At 41.8% G+C, this 23,155-nt stretch overlaps 1 protein-coding gene across 1 annotated transcript in view; it reads right to left on the bottom strand.

The window, feature by feature from the left end:
• Nucleotides 1-3,524: 3,524 nt before the first annotated feature.
• Nucleotides 3,525-23,155, bottom strand: part of FAM205C (family with sequence similarity 205 member C) — an 87,648-nt gene continuing 68,017 nt past the window's right edge. The window contains exons 3-6 of the mRNA XM_004747480.3: nt 9,216-9,261; nt 8,626-8,686; nt 6,977-7,461; nt 3,525-4,071 (exon numbers count right to left, since the gene is read on the bottom strand). Coding sequence (XP_004747537.2) covers nt 3,605-4,071; nt 6,977-7,461; nt 8,626-8,686; nt 9,216-9,261 — 1,059 coding nt within the window. The 3' untranslated portion in view covers nt 3,525-3,604. The remainder of the gene's footprint in view (nt 4,072-6,976; nt 7,462-8,625; nt 8,687-9,215; nt 9,262-23,155) is intronic.

The following is a 23,155-nucleotide window of genomic DNA, read 5'->3' as shown; positions in this document are numbered from 1 at the left end:
ACATAGATCCATATCTTCCACTCAGGGCAGCTTCTGTCTTTCTATGTGTGGTATGTCTGGTATGTGTGATTCTGTGGGAGAGGGACACAAGGAATCAGTTCACTTATGAGATGAATGTTGCACATCCATGTATTTATTTTGATTAGCCAATTTGGGCATGTGAGACTATCCACCCAGGAGATCATGATCTGCATAAAGGCAAGGCCTGTGTCTTGGTGACTGTTATGCTTGCCATAGTTTCTGTAACACAGTACATACTCAAATATTTTAATTGTTGAATGTAAGATGTCTTTCAAGGTCACTTTTTTTGTGACAACTTTTTTGAGACCTCAGGGTTCTCCTTATCTGCTAAGTACCTCCTTTGGGGACAGGACCCCATATATCATAGCACTCATCATACCAATGTAATAATTTTTCTGTCTCTCTAGCCTAGTCACATGGTTTATGGTTTTAAATACATCTATCTACCTATCTACCTATCTATCTATATCATGACCATCACTACCACCACCACCACCACCATCATCATCATCATCATCTATGTATATCTATTTATCTAGTTGTCTGTCTGCCTAAAATCATCATCATCATCATCATCATCTATGTATATCTATTTATCTCGTTGTCTGTCTGCCTAAAACCTGGGCACTTCCATGAATTCCAGGATCATCATCATCATCATCATCATCTATGTATATCTATTTATCTAGTTGTCTGTCTGCCTAAAACCTGGGCACTTCCATGAATTCCAGGATCATATGCTCAAATTGTCTAATCAATATATACACTTGAATGTTCAGTATCTATCTCTATGTAAACGTGAACTCCTAATTGAACACAATTTTAAAAAATTAAAAGAAAGTGAAGTCCTGATTACCACTCTCCCCATCCAATCACACATATCACTCTGCTCCAGTCCTAGCATTTCTCATATCAGTTAATGGTAACTCCATATTGCCAGAAAATTGGGCCAGAAACATTGGCATTATCCTTGATTTTTTTATTTTTCCTAAATGTCCACATCCAATGTATCAGCAAGTGGATATAAGTATCCTATTGTCTGTACCTCAAAATGAATCCAGTATCTAAACACTTCTAGCCCTTCTGCTAAGATTACTGGAATAATCTCATAACTAATCTCCTTGTGTCTCTCCAACTCTATATCCCCAACACTGCTGTTAGCAACTCAGCCTAAGTGACTTTTTAAAACACAAGGGAGATCTAAGCAGATCCTCTAACAGCAACTTCCATTTACTCAAAAATCAAAGACTTTGCAGTGACCTTCTAGGCCTTACCCCATTTGGCTCCTTTACTGCTCTTTGTCCACCATTACTTTCCCCCTAACTCTGCTTTGGGCTCACTGTGCTTCTTCCTTGGAATAGCTCAGGCATATTCCAGCCTCCAGACTATTCATGTTTGACATGAAAGTTCCTCAGTTATCCATGTCTGACATGAAATTTCCTCAGTTACGTATGTGATTTACTCTCTCACCTCTCTCTAGTCCATGCCTATATTTTTAAAAATGGTGTTTATTTGTCAGAGAGAAAGAGAGAGTGTGTGAGCGTGCAAGCAGGGGGAGCAGCAGGCAGAGGGAGAAGTGGGCTCCCTGTGAGCAAGGAATCTGATGAGTGACTCGATCCCAGGATCCTGGGATCATGACTTGAGCCAAAGGCAAGTGCATAGCTGACTGAGCCACCCAAGCATCCCATATGCCCACATTTTGGAAGAAAAAAAAAAAAGATTTATTTATTTGAGAGAAGGGCGGATAGCGACAGCATGAGTGGAGAAGAGAGGGAGAAAAAGGCTCTCCACTGAGCAGGGAGTCCAATGCATCTAGGGGCTCGATCCCAGGACCCTGGGATCATGACCTGAGCCAAAGGACACACAGGTACACCCATGCCCACATTTTTTAGTGAGACTTGCCCTGAAATCTCTATTTTAAACTGCACCCCACTTAAATCTTCCCCAAACTTCTTACCTCTTACGTATTTGGTCACCTTCTACATATTGCATTTTTTACTTATGCTTCTTTTAAAAACTATTTTATTTATTTGACAGAGAGAGAGAGAGCACAAGCAGGGGGAGCAGCAGAGGGAGAGGAAGAGGGAGAAGCAGGCCTCCTGCTGAGCAGGGAGCCCAATGTGGGGCTCTATCTATATCTGGGATTATGACCTGAGCCAAAGGCAGATGCTTAACCGATTGAGCCACCCAGAAGCCCCTACTTATGCTTCTTTTCTCTCCCTCCCTAGTGTACCATCAACGTAAGCTCATTGAAGACATTGTTTTTTCCTCTTTTGTCCATTGCTGTATACTCAGTGCTTATACAGGTGTGTGGCCTATAGTAGGTGCTCAGTATTAGTTGAAGAAATGAAAAAAATGCATGAGTGAATGCCATCCATTCCCCAGCTTGGCAATCTCATTCTGATCCCTCAAGTTTTAATATGCTTTTGATTATTATAAGCACTTCTCCAGCAAGTTACGGTTCTCTTACATAAGCATATCCATTTGCTTGACACCATACATTTGCACAATTTGTACACTCAGGCTGCGGGAAACCCAGAGACTCTCCACTTCCTTCCTGGAAACTTCTTATCCTTTGAAATTCAGTCTACATATCACCACTTCTAAGAAAATTTCCATGAACCCCCTCCCCCTACCACATTAGTTTAAGTGCCCTCCTGTGTATTTTCACCTACCTCCTCTAACCCGTCTTTATCAAAGTGCTTTAGTAGCTTTTTATTTGACTGTCTATTCCATGAGTCCATAAGCTCAATGGAGGAAGGCCTGTTGTTCATTGTTGTGCTCCTAGTGTCTGGCATAGTACTGGCACATAGTGGTTGAATATTTGAACTATTGAATGTTAAGACTCAGGTCAAAGTCATTTTTATTGTGATCTTTTTGGGAACCTTCTCTTCAACTGATCTTCATTCTAGGAGGCATTTATTCCATGCAACTGAAAGGCAATGGGGGTCAAACTGGCAACAGGCTGCAGCAGACTCCCAGATGATTAGTCCTTTTAAAGATCTAATCAGTAATAACAGCGTTCAGAGAGGGGAGAGTCTATCATTTGCTTCTGACACATGTCACATTACCTGTATGCTTTTGTGTTTATCAAGGATGAGCAATGTGACACTCCTGTAAAAAAAACCTCCCTTCAGACTCTGGGCATATAAAGAAGTTATTGGTGAATTGTGCCTATGGGCCAAAAATGCACTAGATTCCTGGCTGCTACTTCTTATACTATTCTCATGTCCACATTGCTCCTATAGGGCTCATAGATGCCACAGGAAGACATGATAGAAATCAAGCCTGGTGCACCTTCCATGCACCTTGGACAAGGGTCTTCCTTCTTTGCTGAAGTCTCCCAATCCATAGTTCAGATTGGGACTGAAAGAGTTGTATGGAAAATGCTGATCTATTTGAAATACATATTTAAGCTCCTATTCTGTGTGTCAAGTATTATATACCTTCTTTACTCTCTATATCACACACAACCTTAGAAATAAGGAAGCAGAAACAGAGGGTTCTTTGCTTAGAGGTATAGAGTATATTTGGAGAGGGTCCTGCCTCACCTGCACATTAACAGAAATGATGACAGCCTTTTTCATGGGCGTGCAGAGGATTGGGAACCTATGAACTCCTTTTTCCTGGACTGGGTATTCTCTTTGTGTAGATCAGTGCCTTCTGCTGAGGTGAGAGCTGAGAAGTGGGATGGATTTTCTAGTTGAGTGGCAAAAGTCAGCTGAGGACAATGCTTGGAGCCATCTCGGGAAGGGCACAGGAACCAGGAGTGTCTGGGCTGAAGGGATTGTTCCTTGAGTTCATTGTCCAGAGACTGGGGGGCATCAAAGAAGGTCATGCCCTCCTCCTCTGTTTTCTTCTCCAACTTGGCTCCTCTCACAGGGTGTCCAGTCAGGGATGGAGTCTTCTCAACCTTTTTTGTCATGGTTTTGGGAACTGTTTCATCCTTAGAGAGGAGAATGGATTCTTTATGCCCTTGACCTTTCATCTCAGGATTAATCCAGTGTGGAAAGTGCTTCACCTTATCTTCCAAGCCAGCTTCTGCAGCTTCTGGAAGAATGAGATCTTGTGAATATGGGCTGCTTTTACTAGACCCTGTAGCTTTTGACCCTAGAAAGTGTGGCCCTATAAATTTTGGCCCTGCAAAGTTAGGATCTCAAAAATGTGGTCACTTTAAATGCTGGACTTAACAGTTTGCTCCAGCAAATAATTACCCAGTAAATTGGCCATGTAAGGTCTGGCCCATTAAGCTCTGGGACTCTAGTTTTGGCATTCTGAGGAATCCTTATTTGGATGAGGTCATTCAGCCTGCTTTAACAGCCTTGCAGACCATTCTCATCTGGCCTTTTGACCCAAGGAATCCTAGGGGATACTCTAGGAACTCAAAGTGAAGGGGAAACTTGTGAAGGTGCTGACAGGGATAAGTCAGCTGAGAGGATAGAAATAGTGGCTCTGCAGATCCAGACAGATCCTTACTAGTTCCAACTCACTCAAGGAAACTATCTTGACCTAACTAAAATCCTGAGAAAGATCCTGGAGATACATTTGGGAAGTCAGGGGCACTAAGAGTTCTATTTATTAGTGTCCCTCCTGGCCTCAGCAGAGTAGATGTTTTCTCTGGATAGGGAGAGCTTCAAAACTGAACCCCCCTTGTCTGTGATTCTCTGTTGCTTTAAGTCTTCCTGGATCCTTTGTTCTCTCTGCTGGGGTAGGGAGTTGTGCTCACCTTTGCAGGGATAAGTGTTCCAGGGCTCCTCCAGGCTGAGTTTGTTCACATGGCCTCCAGGTGAATGCAAAGCATCTGGGCCCCTGTTGTGTCGCCAGTGGGTTGTGAGATCTTGGAAGCCAGTTGGGACTAGCTTGCTTTTGGTTCTCCTGCACTGTCTTAGTTTATCTGCAAGCTATTCTTTAAGGTGGAACATTCTAGAGCCCATGGGATGATGCCTGATGGGATGGGGAGATCCTGGAGCAATGTTTTTCCTTGCTTGTTTAGACTCTGAAAGGACTTCTAGATATTCCTTGGGACAGCCACAATTTGTTCCTGGACTCCTTTTTCTTTATAAGACTTCCCAAATGTATCTACAGGAATTTTTCAGATTAAAATTAAGTTTGGGCAAGATGGATATCTTGAGTGAACAGGGGGCAGCAATATGTCTGGCTCTTTAGAGGCACCATCTCCATTCACCTATACTTCAACCTGGAATGCTTATATATTGTCAGAACAAGTCTCACTGGCATCTTGAAAACCTGGCCCAGGACTTATACATTGATGTTTAGATGATATTGAGCCATAGGTTATACTGGGCCCTCAAAAGCCCCAGGCACATCTCTGTGAATGCAGATTGGCCAGTGATTTCTGTGGTCATGGCCTTGGAGAAAGCCACATAATAAAAAGCTGGCAGCCCTGACAGTAAGGCCAAAACTTGTCTCCAGTTTCTCAGTGGCCCCGTGGGAAGATACAGAGGCAGGTGCTGACCAGAATGATCAGTGACAGCATCAAGTGGGGCTTGTTGCTGCTGGTCAAGGCCTATCAGTGTTGAGGATGTGGCTTCCTGATCCATGTAGGGGCTGACAGCTACCACTACATCTAGAAACTTTCTTTCTGAGCACAAGGGAACCAAGCTATTGTCAGGCCCTTGGAATGCTGCAGGCCCAATGATTTCTAGTCCCAACAGCTGCAAATGTGAACATGAAAACTGCCCCAGCAGTTTTCCCCACCCCTGTAGTCACCGTACCTTTGCAACAGTGCCTTAGCCTGGGCAAGCAACTGTGGACTGGCCCTGCTGCCACAGTGGATCAAAACAACTCACTATCTCCACTGGCCTCTAGGTCTGCAAGCTAAGGGGACACTCACATTGGTCAGTGTGCTGCTCTGGGGCAGGGGCTGCTGGTCAGGAGGAGATAGGAGCAACTGTTTGGACTGCTGGATCTTTGGGGGCAGGCCCTTGCAATAGTGAATCAATTTGCTAAATCAACAACTTCTGAAAGTAGAACTCAAGCAGCTTTGGGCATGTTCCAGGGAAACACCACCTCCCTCTTGCAGACTGAAAGGGGTTTCTCCTAACAGGTAGGCCCCTGGGGACAAGCGGAACCATGTCTCAGGGCTTATTTTATATGGTTCTCTGTACCTACAGAGATTTCTGGGCAACAGCTGGCAAACCCCACTGAAGATATAGCTGCCTTTGCAGCTGGTGCTGCTCTAAGTCTTCACACTTGGCCAGAGGAGGAAATGAGATATTGAAATGGGTTCGTTGTTAGTCAGATGGAGAAGCCCAAATTTGGGAATGTGGAAAGAAGGTGGGGCTAACTTAGGTGAAGGAAATTTTAGACAGTAGAGAGATTATGAAGAAATTCTTGAAGAATAAGGGGACTGGGCTTCCCTTTTGTGGAGAGATCTTTATGGGGAGACTGAGGACTCATTGTGTAGAAAAGAGGAACCACAGAAAGGCAGCTATGTTTCTGCTGCAGATAGCACACTGCAGGCTCAGTAGGTCCTCCAGGCAATGGATAGAGACCACTTAGAAATTGAAATGTAGTAGAGGGTAGAGCCAGAGCTATGGAGTTTGGGATTTGCTTGCAGTGGTATTTGCTCTGGGTTCATAGTGGATCCTTCTATAAACCAGAAAGTTTGGGTGGAATGGCTCAACTCTCATGAACCCAGGATCAGGAAGATACCCCATATTTTCAATAGCGGCCTTAGAGGTAGCATTATGATTAAAGAAATGACTGGTTTTTTTCCTCCCAGGCTTGGAAAGTATCTGAGGCTATGTGTTATAAGCTGTCAGAGGAACTCTTCTAAAGATCCTGGAAGCCCTCAGGTATAGAAATGCATGCATTTATATACGTGTACTTAAGGTTTGGGGAAATAGGCACATGCAAGGCAATGGGGTGTTTCAGGTTCATGAGTTCTGAATTCAGGGAAAGAAAGAGAATCAGATATTCAAGGGCAGCTGACCTTGTTTTTCCAGCACACATTCAGAGTGGCTCTTCCTCTTGTCCTCCTGATTCACAGAAATCCTAGGCTCCTCACTTGAAGAAGACCGAGCTCCTGCATCCCTGGACACATCTGGCACTTCAAATCCCTTCCTTCGCTGAAGGAGTTCAGCCTGGTGATCTTGGAGGCTGACACTGGTTGATTGGGCAGCTGACTGTGTTAAGGATTTCTGATCCGTTAATTGTAACTTTGTGGGGGTTACAGATGGAAGTGAAAGATCTTTGGAGAGCAGGGAACCCTGACTCTGCTCCAAAGAGAGACTAGACATGGACAAAATCTCCAGGCAAGAGGAGCCCTGCGATGGCCCCGATGAAGGGGGAGAGATCAGGGTGTTCTCACCCGCCAGCAACTGCTGAATCTCTAGAGCCACAGCATTGCAGATGGGGCAGGAAGGATCTGCACACAGGAGCCGCCTCACACTTCCCTCCTTAGGAAGCCAGCCCTGGCTGGGAAGGGAAGATGGCAACAGTTACTGATGGAGTGACACCTGCCTCTTTGTTTGTTTGGCTTGGTTTGCTTTTTTAAATAGGCTCCACACCTAGCATGGAGCTCAGAGCAGAGCTTGAACTCAGAACCCTGAGATTAAGACCCAAGCTGACAGCAAGAGTGAGATACTTAACCGTCTGAGCCACCCAGGCATCCCAACACCTGCCTCTTTGAATATTTGTGGCCTGGAGATTTGGTTCACCCTCCCATAGTCCTGGGAGCCTTTGGGCCTATACCCCCAGGGTGTTTATCCACCCCTCTTTTCCTCCTAGGAAAATGCTATAGTTATGTTGGGTTGGGCTGGGCTGAGGGTCTGGAGCTTGTTGGGCAAGGTCTCAGACAATCCATGGAAATGCAGGGCCACGAGAGACTAGGAGGTGGGGTACATTCTCTGTTGATCTATGTTGAGAAGCTGAACCAGGAAAAAGGAACAAGGCAGAAGTGGGCAGCCAATGGTTAGCTGATGGGGCATCACCAGGAACATTACCAGGGAGAACGGAGAGTCAGACTCATCTGGGATTAAGAAGGCCATAGTCTGGCATTCATATTCCTAAACTGTGGAAAATTAGGTCTTTGTGGGAACTCCACATTCTGGGGATTATGGAGTGTCCTAGATCCTATACATAGCATCTCTTGAGAGCCAGTCCCATTCCTGGAGCTTTTAAGAGGATGACAGGCTCGTTTCTGAGGGCTGTCCCAGGAGTTGGCCTCCCTGAAGACAAAACAATATCAGCAGGTTCCCAGGGGTCTGCCCTTGAATAGCTGTAACTGTAAAGGGAATATGGCATGGTCATTTATTTGTGCAGGCATTTGCCTATTCTCTTGACTGGATAACTTGTCTGTGGCTGAGTGCAAACTCATGTAGCATCTTCAGTGAATCACATAGTAGTGAAATCCTGAATTTCAGGACCACTGTGAACCTAGCCAGAGCAGAACTGGGAGACTCCTCCTACCTGAGACACCTGATCCCCCTCTGCCCTGGCAACCCTCTCAACCAGTCTTCACCATCCACTGTGTCTGACTCCCTCCCAGACATTATCCCTCTTCTCCTCCCTGCCCCAGGCCAAGCAGAGAAATCATCACAGGCCAGGCTGAGAGTTTGGAGACCACAAAGAAGGGATCACCTTTTCATGATAGACAGCAGCTCCCACGGCTTCTCAGTTTCTTCTCGGGAATGTTTCCTAGCTGAAAAAACACAACAGTGTTACAAGAAATGAGAGGATGCAGGGATATCCTGTAGGAAGCTGGAGGCCTTGAGTAAGAGCAGATTGAAAACCCCAAGAGTCAGTGCTCTAAGGCATGTCTGTGTACAACTTAACCCATTGCAACATGCTGTCCTGGACCCAATTTCACTTGATCATCACAACCACACTGTGAGTGAGGCAGGATCATGAGACTCCCATTTCCTGGATCATGGACTGAAACATGAGGTGACTTCCACAGGGTGGTAAAACTATAAAAAAAAAAAGGGGGGCTTCTGTCCTACTTCCTCATTCTTCATTCCCAGGGGCAGGTGTAAGGTAGAGAATTTTGGGACATTCCTAGGCTCTGATTTCCCACCCAAGAAAGTCTTCTGGAAGAATTTGTCAGCTGGGGCAATAGGAGCCTTCAGTGGTTAGAGCACCTGGCTACTTGTTCCAGGGGTCAGAGTGTGTCAGGAATCAGAGAATCTTGCCCATAGCAAGGGGAGTCCAAGGAGAAACTAGGACTTTACCTCTTGATGTTCTATCTTTAGCCCTTTGTTTGACTCTCCGGTGACGCTTGAAAACAAGAAAGTTAAGAGTATTAAGTTGGGGGTACCTTTTACTTTTTGTCTCTAAATGAGACAAAATCTGTAAATATTTCCCAAACTTTTTCTATATTCCAATTTTATATACTCTCCTACCATTCTTTTCCCTACTCTATCTTTTTCACCCATCATTTCCCTTCTCTTATTACTAATTCATTTTAAGGCTCTACTATACTATATACCTCTACCCCCACTCCCTGAACAAGTTCTGTGGGGATATCAGAATGAGACAGGAGAAAATATGAGCAGATTAAAGGATAAGAGGTCTAGAAGCCAAAGCATTTTAGCTACCCAAGGTCCTGAATGTCTCCCAACCAGAAGAATCAACCCAAATTTGGATCTATTAAGGGATCCATGAGGAAACCCCCATAAAAATGTAGGGGTCAGGGTAACAGGAGAAAGTAAGAGGATGAAATCTTGTTTGAAGCTTAATCAGTTTAGTTATGGTAATTGTGTTTCCCTACCCGGCAACAGCTCCTGTTAGGTCCCAACCTTAATTCTTGGTGGCTCTTTTTCACTTGCCAAATAATTAATGCAATAATAATGATGGAGCCATAAGTGTATAAGGGATATCCAACATCCCACAGAAGAAAGGAAGGGGTCAACATAATCTAAACCTCACTAGCCATCCCTCTTCCTAGGCTTTCAGGGACTTGGAACTTAATGCCTCCAAATTCTAGACCTTGTCATCTCTGCCTCACAGAAGATGGAACCAGATCACTAGACTACATCACAAAGCTCTCCTATTTCAAAAGGCATGTAGAGCATCACAGACCTTTATTTGTCTGGGAGAAGCTCATGTGATGCAGTGTTCAGATGAAGTATCTGGTTGTCTGTATGAGTTGCAGAGCTTGGGCCCTAGAGGTGCCAAGGTCACCGGCAGCATATATCTTTTCATGTATTCCCTATAATCTTATGGCTTAGGTCTCTTCTTAAGACAACAGTCTGGCATCTATCCTAAGATAAGTTAGTCTTCATGTACACAGCATTTCCTATAAGAGAGAGAGAGAGAGTGGCTAGGTCAGAGGAACCCTATATTACATCACCTATACTGGGAAGATAACTAAAAAACACACAAGAGGCTAGGACATGCATTGTCTTGTTAACTATTAGAAAATGAGGATTTGAGGTACCTGGGTGGCTCAGTTGGTTAAACAACTGCTTTCCGCTTAGGTCATGATCCTGGAGTCCTGGGATCGAGTCCCGAGTCAGGCTCCCTGCTTGGCAGGGAGTCTGCTTCTCCCTCTGACCTTCCCCCTTCTCATGCTCTCTCTCTCTCTCAAACAAACAAATAAAAATCTAAAAAAAAAAAAAAAAAAAAAAAAACACAAAAAAAAACCAGGATTTTGATGTTACAAGCAATTGGTGGTCAGTATTAAGAGCCTCAAGAAGAGTGGGATTATGGACATTGGGGAGGGTATGTGCCATGGTTAGTGCTGTGAAGTGTGTAAACCTGGCGATTCACAGACCTGTACCCCTGGGGCTAATAATACATTATATGTTTATAAAAAAATATTTTAAAAAAGAGGTTCAAGAAGAAGATCATGCCTGATATGTCAAGGAAAGGATATAGCTCTTGTCTTTTAAAATAACTTTCTAGAATTAAAGAAAGGTTCCTCTCAGTTTATGGTCAAGCTTGGGATGGGTGGGAAAAGACTGTAAATACTGCCTTCCATGAGGCACATAAATGAGGCTCTCTTCTGGAGCTTGATTTTCCAGAATAGCTCTACAGATCTTTTAGCATCCTGCCTATTCTGGAGATGAGTCACTGGCAACATTTCTGATTAAGGAATACAAACTTGTGGTTCTTTGGCTCAATCCAACATGTTTGGAATGTTTGGCTAAATGTTTTATGAAGTCTGAATTTGAATACCTTTAGGCAGGGCAAGCTTTTTCCTGTCCAACCTCAGTTACCCACCACTCTTATGTCCACAGATTGACATATTAATGTTAACTTCATGGCCCTTGTCGACATTGTGAGATGCCTCCAACACCCTAGGACTCCGGAAATTCCTTAAATTCTTGCCCTGATAAGAGAGGTCTCATACCCCAAAATTCTTAGGCCGAAAATCTCTGAAAGTGCTACTTGGTCCTTCCTCCAGCATCCAGTCTAACATCAGACAGTGTGATGAGCATTCAATCTGAGTTCATCCTTAAGCTAGGCAGTATCAAAAGCACAGACACATTTGTGTTGTTACCCGCCTTCTCTCAAGACACTTAACAAACCTAGTTACAAAGATAAAACTAATTCACGTGAATCAAGGCTCAATCTTACTAGAGTTTGGGGAGGAAGGGATTAAGGAGTTATTATTCAGTGGGTACAGAGTTTCTATTTGGGATGTTGAAAGAGTTCTGAAAATGGATAGTGAAGATGACTGCACAACACTGTAAATGTATTAAATGACACTGAACTATACATTAAAAATAGTTAAAACAGTAAATTTTATGTTGAGTATATATACCATAATTTCAGAAACAAAAGGCAAAAAATATCCCTACCAATCATTAGTATGAAGGATTTTCTTTATTAGCTATGGGGAAGAATACTCTGAAAATGATTTAATAAAAAATGGAAAGAAATGGATCAGTGAATGTTTTTAAGTGTCCTTTTTATATAGAACAAAACACAAACAAAAGTCATCCTTACATTTAACATAACTTAAGAAGAGTCTCCCCCTGATGATGGGATGAATTTGAGCTATTTTAATATCTTTATTGTTTTTTGTTTTTTGTTTTTTTCAGATCACAATGCTTTGAAACTGGAGCTCAATCACAAGGAAAAGTTCAGAAGGAACTCAAACACCTGGAAGCTAAAGACCACCTTGCTTAAGAACGCTTGGATCAACCAGGAGATCAAAGAAGAACTGAAACAATTCATGGAAACCAATGAGAATGAAGACACTTCGGTCCAAAACCTATGGCATACAGAAAAGGCGGTCCTAAGGGGGAAATACATAGCCATCCAAACCTCCCTCAAAAAATTGAAAAATCCAGAACATACCAACTGTCTCTATACATTAAGGAACTGGAGAATCAACAAGAAATCAAACCAACTCCACACATAAGAAGGGAAATCATCAAGATTAGAGCTGAAATCAATGAGGTAGAAACCAGAGATACAGTAGAACGTATCAATGAAACTAGAAGCTGGTTTTTTGAAAGAATCAATAACATCGATAAACCATTGGCCACACTAATCCAAAAGAAAAGAGAGAAAGCCCCAATTAATAAAATTATGAATGAAAAGGGAGAGATCACAGCTAACACCAAGGAAGTAGAAACAATCATCAGAAGTTATTATCAACAGTTATATGCCAATAAGCTAAGCAACCTAGATGAAATGGATGCATTCCTGGAAAACCAAAAACTCCCAAAATTGAACCAGGAAGAAATCGACAACCTGAATAGATCGATATCTAGTAACGAGATTGAAGCAGTGATCAAAAACCTCCCAACAAACAAGAGCCCAGGACCTGATGGATTCCCTGGGGAATTCTACCAAACTTTCAAAGAAGAAATAACACCTATTCTCCTGAAGCTGTTTCAAAAAATTGAAGCAGAAGGAAAACTTCCAGACTCTTTCTATGAAGCCAGCATTACCCTGATCCCCAAACCAGGCAAAGACCCTACCAAAAAGGAGAATTTCAGACCAATATCACTGATGAATATGGATGCTAAGATTCTCAACAAGATCCTAGCCAACAGGATCCAACAGCACATTAAAAAGTCTTCAACTTTTATTATTTCTACCCAAACTGCTCCTGCTTCCTGCAGCTGCTTCTGCCTTCTAGGCTACTTCAACAGTTCTGTCTTCCATTAGCATGACCTAACGTGGCCCTGCATGGTGACTGGTGTCTTTTTACCCTGGGCTGTGAATACATATGATTAATAAATTGTTGTCAGTCTCAGAAGTCCAGTGTCAGGTGTCATGAGTTCAGCCACCTCCAGAACCCTAGGACACTCCCTTTCTCACCAGTGGGATGAAGAGAAGATGAGCAGAATTTTGTATTTCCTACCCAACCAGCTCAGCTTCCTGCAGCTCCTGCTGCCTTCTCACTGCTGAAACAGTTCTCAGTCTCCTCCTAACCTCCTGCCCATGACAAAACCACCAGATTGTGCAAACCTTGCACCTGTTCTAAGCAGTGCACTGTTTACCTTACAGATAGCCCACTACTAAGCCGTTAAAACCATCTGCTGCGAACCCCTCTCCAGCAACTCACTCACCCTTGTTCCTATCTCCAAACTCAGGAGGTAGAGCCAAAGACAATCTTACGTGTTTTTTGCAGAGTAGGCCTTTAGTACAGGTTTGTTTATTGAGCTGGTACTCATTGATGAAAGGTGCTTGAGTAGTTAGGACTGTGAGATCAGAGTCTTCCCAAACAAAGGCACATTCATGTGATGAACACATCAAGGATGTGGGCATGGATCTTCACATTTGCCCTTCCTGCTTCACAGCTTATCGTGAAGAGCAAACAAGGGAGATGAACTACCTGAAAAGCCTCTATGGACTCTGGAGGGATACACAACCATAAATTCACACTCATTTGTTTCCAGATTCTTGCCAAAGCTAGAATCTGCTTCCATGATTATGCCACAGTGCAACAATTACTGTAATAGTAGAATTTCTTCAGGAAACTGTTCAGAGTTGTTGACTCTGTGTTGTTGACTCTCTTCAGAGTTGATGACTCTGACTGCTGTGTCTCAGTATCAGAAAATATTGCTGAACATCTAAAATGTGTTGAGGTTCTGGGGATAGAGAAGCACAGTGTGCTATTCAGCAGCAACTTTTTTATACATAAGTGTTTTTATTAATGCCTAAGAGTTAAAATTTGCAGGAGCTGGACAGGAAACTCAATAGCTGTGTCAGGCAGCAAGACCACCAGGGCTCATGCAGCAGGTTGCAGTATGCATTAAGTGCAGCAAGAAGCTGGCGACACTAGAGGGCAGCACTTGCCCACCCAATGCTCCTGGTCCGGCGCCCTCTTAGTGACTTTCTTTTTTATTAAAAATTTTATTAATTTATTTGTCAGAGAGAGGGAGCACAAGCACAAGCAGGGGAAGTGGCAGACAGAGGGAGAAGCAGGCTCCCTGCTGAGCAAGGAGCACAACACGGGACTTGATTCCATAACCAGACCTGAAGGCAGACCCTGAACCCACTGAGCCACTCAGGTGTCCCCTTAATGACTAACTTTAAAAGGTCATCTGTTCCAGTGGCTCTCCATCCTAGCCTTACATCAGAATCACTGGGAAGCCTGTAGAAATACAGATTTTCTGGCCTCATTCCAGACTTAATTCGTCAGAATATCTAGGGGCAGGGTCTAGCAATCTATATATGAAGTATCAAAAATAATCCTCAAGAAATGAAGCACCAAGGTCTGGGTGTATATTTGGGAGATACGGGCAACTGCCACCCCAACCCCCTTCCGGTTTTACTGAGATATAATTGACATATAACATTGTATTAGTTTTAGGTGCACAACATAATGATTTATGTATATATTGAAAAAATGATTACCAAGTAAGTTTAACATCCATCTCCTCACAGTTACAATTTTTTTCTTGTGATGAAAACTTTTAAATTAAATCTGCTCTCTCAGCAGCTCTCAAATATACAAAATATATTATTGTTAATTATAGTCACTATGCTGTATATTAGATCCCCAGAACTTATTAATCTTCTAACTGGAAGAGTAGAGCAAACAAGGGAGATGAACTATCTGAAAAGCCTTTTGGTACCTTTTAACCACCTTCCCCTGCTTTCCCTCCACCCTTCACCCCCTGCCACTGACAGCCACCAATCTGTTTTCTGTTTCTGTGAGTTTAGGAATTTTTTTTTTAGATTACACATATAAATGAGATAATACAGTATTTGTCTTCCACTGTTTTTCTTTTCACTCAACATAATGCCCTCAAGATTTATCTATTGTTGTTGCAAAAAGCAAGATTTCCTTCTTTTTTACACCTCATAATATTCCATTGTATGTATGTGTGTGTGTGTGTATCACATATTCTTTATTCTTTCATATATATTCATTCACATATAGTGATTTTGTTTCCTTCAGCTATATACCCAGAAGTAGGACTACTGGATTATATGGTAGCTATATATTTAGTTTTTTGAGGAACCTCTATGATGTTTTCCATAGTGGCTGCATCAATTTACATGCCCACCAGCAGGGCACAAGTGTTCCTTTTTCTCACAAGCATTTTTTATTTCTTGTCTTTTTGGTGACAGCCACTCTTTTTTTAAATAATACTTTAAGATTTTTATTCATTCTACAAAGAATGATATGATGTTAATTCATGGCAGATTGTGGTAATTTCAGGGTGGTTGTACAATTTCTACAGTACTAATTTATAAACAAAAAACCCCCCAGTGATACAGCTAAAAAGTAATAGAGTATATAAAAAGAATACTGAAAATAAGCATTTGAATAATCAAAACAAAGCTGTAAAGGAGAAAATAAATAAATAAGTCAATAAATAAATGGAAAACAAACCACAAATTCAACCATATATATATAATTGCATTATATATAGTTGGACTAAACAATTAAAAAATAATTAGAAGTCCAATTAAGATAGAGATTGTCAATCTGGGTTGGGTTTTTTTTTTTTTTTTGGACACAATGTCTTTCTTTTTTATTTATTTATTTGTTTGTTTGTTTTATTTTTCAGTGTTCCAAGATTCATTTTTTATGCACCACACCCAGTGCTCCACGTGCCTTCCTTAATACTCACCACCAGGCTCACCTATACCCTAACCCCCACTCCCTTCCAAAACCCTCAGTTTGTTTCTCAGAGTCCACAGTCTCTCATAGTTCATCTCCCCCTCCGATTTCCACCAACTCATTTCTCATGTTATTCCTTACACTCTACAAGTGAAACCATATAATTGACTTTCTCTGCTTGACTTATTTTACTTAGCATAATCTCCTCCAGTCCCATCCATGTTGATATAAAAGTTGGGTATTCATCCTTACTTTTTTTAAATTTTTATTTTTTATCAACATATAATGTATTATTAGCCCCAAGAGTACAGGTCTGTGAATTGCCAGGTTTACACACTTAACAGCACTCACCATAGCACATACCTTCCCCAATGTCTATAACCCAACCACCCTCACCCTACCCCTTTCCCCCCCAAAACCCTGTTTGTTTTGTGAGATTAAGAGTCTCTTATGGCTTATCTCCCTCCCGATCCCACCTTGTTTCATTTATTCCTTTCCTAACCCCCAACCCCCCCATGTTGCCTCCCAACCTCCTCATATCAAGGAGATCATATGATAATTGTCTTTCTCTGATTGACTTATTTCACTAAGCATGGTATTCATCCTTTCTGATGGAGGCATAATACTCCATTGTATATAGGCACCATATCTTCTTTATCCATTCATCTGTTGAAGGGTATCTTGGCTCTTACCATGGTTTGGTGACTGTGGCCATTGCTGCTGTGAACATTGGGGTACAGATGACCCTTCTTTTCACTGCATCTGTATCTTTGGGATAAATACCCAGTAGTGCATTTGCAGGGTCATAGGGTAGCTCTATTTTTAATTTCTTAAGAAATCTCCACACTGTTTTCCAAATTGGCTGCACCAACTTGCATTCCCACCAACAGTATAAGAGGGTTCCCCTTTCTCCACATCCTCTCCAAATTTTGTTGTTTGTTGTCTTGTTAATTTTGGCCATCTTAACTGGTGTAAAGTGGTATCTCAATGTGGTTTTTATTTGAATCTCCCTGATGACTAATGATGATGAACATTTTTTTCATGTGTCTGTGAGCCATTTGTATGTCTTCTTTGCAGAAGTGTCTGTTCATGTCTTCTGCCCATTTTTTGACATGATTATCTGTTTTTTGAGTGTTGAGTTTGAGGGGTTCTTTATAGATCTTGGATATCAGTCCTTTGTCTGCAGTTGATGACAGCCATCCTAAGACATCTGAGATGATGTTTCATTGTGGTTCCCATTTGCATTTTGCTGATGATTAGTGAAATTCAGGACCTTCTCATGTATCTGCTAGCCAATTATATGTTCTCTTTGGATGAGTGTTTCTTCAGTTCCTCTGCTCTTTTTTTAAAGTAAGCTCCATGCCCAGCATGGAGCCCAATGTGGGGCTTGAATTCATAACTCTGAGATCAAGACATTAGCTTTAACTGAGTCACTCTGGCACCCTGACCAATTTTTAATCAGATTTTTTTTGCTACTCAGTTGTATGAGTTCTTTATATATTTTGTGTATTAACCACTTATTAGATATATGATTTGCAAATATTTTCTCTCATTCTATAGTTGCTTATTCATTTTGTTGATGGTTTCCTTTGTTGTGCAGAAGCCTTTTGGTTTGATGCAGTCATACGTGTTTATTTTTGCTTGTGTTGTCTTTGCTTTTAGTGTCAAATCCAAAAAATCACTGCAAAGGCTGATGTCAAGGCACTTACCCCCTAATTTTCTTCTAGGACTTATACTCAAGTTAAAGGTCTTATATTCAAGTCTTTAATCCATTTTGAGTTGATTTTTATATATGTTGTAAGATAGGGGTCCAGTTTTATTTCTGTTGCACATGGCTCTCCAGTTTTCCCAAAACCACTTATTGAAGATATTATCCTTTCCCCCATCATATATCCCTAGTTCTTTTGTCATAAATTAATTGATCATAAATGCATGAGTTTCTTTCTGGGCTCTCCCTATTCTGTTCCATTGATTGGTATGTCTGTTTAGGTCAGAGAAACAGTTCTTACATTGTTACAGACTTTTGTGAGTATCTGATGAAACTGTGTCTCTTTCCTCACTCTCAATATTTGATTCAACATCAAAGGGTCAAGACTTCATTTATCAACACTCTAAAAACCCAAGGAAACTAATTTGAGTGTACTACACTCAAATTTCTTAATTTGAGTGTAGTACATGTCAAGACAAAGACCACAGCTCTAAGACCTTTATATTCTGAGAAGTTATAGAAAAATAAGGGAAAAACAGGGGCACCTGGGTGGCTTAGTTGGTTGTGTGTCTGCCTTCAGCTCAGGTCATGATCCCATGGAATCAAGACCTCAGGGTCTAGGGATCAAGACCCACTTTGCATGAGGTTCTCTACTCACTAAGGAGTCTGCTTCTCCCTCTCCCCCTGCTCCTGCTCTCTCTCTCTCTCTCGCTCTCATACATGCTCTTTCTAATAAATAAATAAAAGCTTAAAAAAAGAAAGAAAAGAAAAATAAGGGAAAAACAGAGAAGACACAAATTATCAATATCAGGAATGAGAGAAGTGACTCCATACAAATTCTAGATATTAAAAGGATGATAAATTAGTATATGAAAATTTTAACATATATAAATCAACAACTGAGATAAAATGAACAAATTCTGTAAAAGACACAAACCTTCAAGACCTACTCAAGAAGGGACGCTTGGGTGGCTCAGTTGGTTGGGCAGCTGCTTTCAGCTCAGGTCATGATCTTCAGGTCCTGGGATTGAGTCCCACATCGGGCTCCTTGCTCATCAGGGAGCCTGCTTTCTCCTCTCTCTCTGCCTGCCTCTCTGCCTGCTTGTGTGTGTTCTCTCTCTCTCTGACAAATAAATAAAAATCTTTAAAAAAAAAACCTACTCAAGAAGAAATAGAAGGGGAGTTTAAGAGGTAGAGGAGTGGGGGGGGGTTCTTAAGTTTGCCTTGTCCCTCAAACACAGCTAGATAAATACCAAATCATTCTGGACACCCAAGAAATCAATCTGAGAGAACAAACTGCACAACTAGAGATTAAAAAAAAAAAAAAAAGACCACATCCTGGAAGCTATGAATTACAGAGTGTTGATTTGGGGGAGTAAAGTGCTGCCAGTGCTATGGAGGGGAGACAGCCCTAATCAGAGAGAGGAGGGGTAGGGAGGGAGAAAAAGGTGGGGAAGGAGAGAGGGAGAGAGAGAACAGGAAAATGGGCAGGGGATTGCACAAGAAAAACTTTCCCCCAAAACTACTGACTGGGAAAAGGGGAGGGGCCAACTACCACAAGTTTTTATAAGCAATGGAATGCAAAGTCTGAAGTTGTAGAGGTCCATGCCATTGCCAGTGTTGCACCCAGCAGTTTTAGCAGTACTCTGGAGCAGAAGGAGGGTAGAGACCAGGGATTCTGGAGATCCCCTAGGTCACATGGGTAAAAACAGTTCCCCTTCTTGGAAGTGCATTTGGGAGGGGTGGCATAGCCTCTCTGGGGACAAAAGACCCAGCAGATGCCATTAAGCTGTCCCATTCAATAGCATAGGAACAGGGACTCTGGTTGAGGGCAGCAAGCCTTGGTGCTGGCTTTTTGCTACATGCTTTACCATAAATTCCCAGCTGGTGCTCAGGCACGACCAGTACCTGGCCATGGCAAGGCGGCCCTCCCCAAGAGGATCAGCGTGGGTCCATGCTGCTGGGGGGTCTCCGAAGTTTGGAGTTTTGAAACCCAGCCTTGCTGGAGATAAAACATGGGAATGCTGTACTGCCTGGCAGGCAGACAGCTCAGATACAGACAGAGTGAAGGCAGAGATCTGACAGAAGCCAGAGACACAGGAGGGGTGACTGTTCTTCTGTGAGGGCTTCCAGAAGAGTGACAGGTGTAAGCGGCCCACAGTGAGGAGGAGAGAGTGGGGTGATGCCATTTTCTTCCCACTGCCCATCAACACTGACCAACTTCAGTGAGCAAAACAGTGCCACCAAGTGGAGGCTGGAGCTGCTTACACCAAGCCTTGCCCAGACCCTGCACCCTGCAGGTGCATCTCCACTAGGGCAAGTCCACCTGAGAATCAGTGAAGCAGGGCAGTATAGAAGACCAGTATAAATCTCTGCAAGAACCTAGTCTACTGATCATAGAGTGCTGCAAAACTTCAGCTCTAGGAGAAATAGGATCTAGCCTCCTTCCTCTCTCTCTCTTTCTAGATTTTATTTATTAGACAGACAGAGTACAAGTAGGCAGAAAGGCAGGCAGAGGGAGAGGGAGAAGCAGGCTCTCCACTGAGAAGAAAGACTGATGAGGGGCTCAATTCCAGGACTCTGGGATCATGATCCGAGCTGAAGGCAGCTGCTTAACCAACTGAGCCACCCAGGCACCCCACTTTCTTTCTTTCTTTTTCCTTCTTTCTTTCCTTGCTTCCTTCTTTTCTTCCCTCCCTCCTTTCTTCCCTTTTCTTTCCCTCTCTCTTTATTTCCTTCCCTCCCTTTCTCCCTTTCTCTTCTTTCTTTCTTTCTTTTCTTTCTTCCTTCTCTCTCTCTCTCTCTTTCTTCTCTTCTTAATATAGCCATTACTTTCAAGAGCAGGAATGCATCAGACTGTCCTAACAATCACACACAAAAAATGACCCAGACAAAATGACAAGATGGAGGCATTCACCCCAAATGAAAGAAAAGGAAGAAGTCACCGAAAAGGATTTAATCAACACATATAGAAGATGTCTGAAATGTAATTTAAAACAATAATTACTAAAGACATTGGGATTGAGAAAAGCATTGAAAACACTAGAGAAAATAATGAAACTGAAAGAAGAGTGATAGAAAATTACTGAATCACAAATGTAGACTTAGAGAACTAAGGAACTCCTTAAAGCATTGTAACATTCAAGTGAGTCCCAGAAGAAGAGAAAGAAAAAGGGGCAGATTTATTTCAGCAAATTATAGCTGAAAACTTCCCTAATCTGGGGAAGTAAACAGACACTGAAATCCAAGAAGCACAGAGAACTCCCATTAAATTCAACAAAAGCTGGCTATCACCAAGACATATCATAGTCAAACTCACAAAATACACAGATAAGGAAAGAATCCTGAAAGCAGCAAGAGAAAAAAGTCCTTAACCTACAAGGGAAGACAACTTAAGTTCACAGCAAATCCATCCACCTGGCAGACCAGAAGAGAGTGGCAGGATGTTTTCAACGTGCTAAATGGAAAAATATGCAGCCAAGAATACTTTATCCAGCAAGGCTGTCATTCAGAATAGAAGAAGAGACAGTTTCCCAGACAAAAACTAAAGGAGTTTGTGACCACTAAACCAGCCCTGCAAGAAATAGTAAAGGGGACTCTCTGGGGTAAAAAAGACCAAAGGCAACAAAGACTAGAAAGGAACAGAGAACATCACCAGAAATACTAACTTTACAGGTAGCACAATGACACTAAATTCATGTCACTAATGTAAATGGACTAAATGTTCCAATCAAAAGACTGAGGACATCAAAATGAATAAAAAAAAATGGGACCCATCTATATGCTGTCTATAAGAGACTCATTTTAGACCTAAAGACACCTGCAGCTGGAAAATGAGGGGATGGAGAATCGTATATTGTGCTAATGGGTGCCAAAAGGAAGCCCAACTATCAGAAAAACTAGATTTTAAAACAAAAACTGTAACAAGATATAAAGAAGGGCATTATATCATAATTAAGGGGTCTAATTAAAAAGATCTAACAGTTGTAAATATTTATGCCCCAACCTGGGAGCACCCAAACACATAAATAAACTAAAAAACATAAAGAAACTCACTGATAATAATACAATAATAGTAGGGAACTATAACACTGTACTTAGAGCAATGGACAGATCATCTAAGCAGAAAATCAACAAGGAAACAATGGCTTTGAATGACACACTGGACCAGATGGACTTAACAGATACAGTCAGAAGATTTCATCCTGAAACAGTGGAATACACATTCTTTTCAATGCAAGGGAACCTTCTCCAGAAAAGATCACATACTGGGTCACAAATCAGCCCTCCACAAGTACAAAAAGATCAAGATCAAGATCAGACCATGCATATTATCATATGACAACACTATGAAAGTTGAAGTCAACCACAGGAAAGAATTTGGAAAGACCACAAATACATGGAGGTTAAAGAATATCCTACTAAAAAATGAATGGGTTAACCAGGAAATTAAGGAAGAGATAAAGGGGTGCCTGGGTGGCTCAGTCAGTTAAGCGTCTGCCTTTGGCTCAGGTCATGATCTTCATGTTCTGGAATCAAGCTCTGCATCAGGCTCCCTGCTTGGGTAGGGAGTCTGCTTCTCCTTCTCCCTCTGCACTTCCCCCGACTCATACACGTTCTCTCTCTCCTCTCTCAAAAATAAATTAAAATCTTTAAAAAATAATAAAAAAAAACTTTAAAAAGAAGAAATAAGAAAGTACATGGATATGAAGAGGATGGTTGGGTTATGGACACTGGGGAGAGTATGTGCTATGGTGAGTGCTGTGAATTGTGTAAGCCTGACACAGATCTGTACCCCTGGGGCAAATAATACATGATATGTTAATAAAAAATAAATAAATAAAATAAAGTACATGGAAGCAAATGAGAGAATACACGACAGTCCAAAACCTTTGGGATGCAGGAAAGGCAGTCCCAAGGGAAGTATATTGCAATACAAGCCAACCTTGAGAAGCAAGAAAAGTTTCAAATACACAATCTAACTTTACACCTAAAGGAACTAGAAAGGAACAGCAAATAATGCCTAAAGCCAGCAGAAAAGAATAAAGATTAGAGCAGAAATACATGATATAGAAACAAACAGAAAAGTAGAACAGATCAATGATCTAAGAGCTTGTCCTTGAATTAATAAATAAACCCCTAGACAGACTTATCAAAAAGAAAAGAGAAAGGACCCAAATAAATAAAATCATGAATGAAAGAGGAAAGATAACAGTCAACACCACAGAAATATAAATAATCATAAGAGAATATTATGAAAAATTACACACACACACACACACAGAGGAATATTGCTCAGCCATCAAAAAGATGAAATCTTGCCATTTGCAATTATGGGGATGGAACTAGAGTGTACTATGTTAATGAAATAAGTTTGTCAGAGAAAGACAAATACCATATGATTTCACTCATATGTGGGATTTAAG

The sequence above is a fragment of the Mustela putorius genome, unplaced genomic scaffold (genome assembly GCF_011764305.1).
Source record: "Mustela putorius furo isolate JIRA1106 unplaced genomic scaffold, ASM1176430v1.1 tig00001584_pilon_pilon_pilon, whole genome shotgun sequence".
Taxonomy (NCBI): Eukaryota; Metazoa; Chordata; class Mammalia; order Carnivora; family Mustelidae; genus Mustela; species Mustela putorius.
This window is presented reverse-complemented; position numbering and strand designations above follow the sequence as displayed.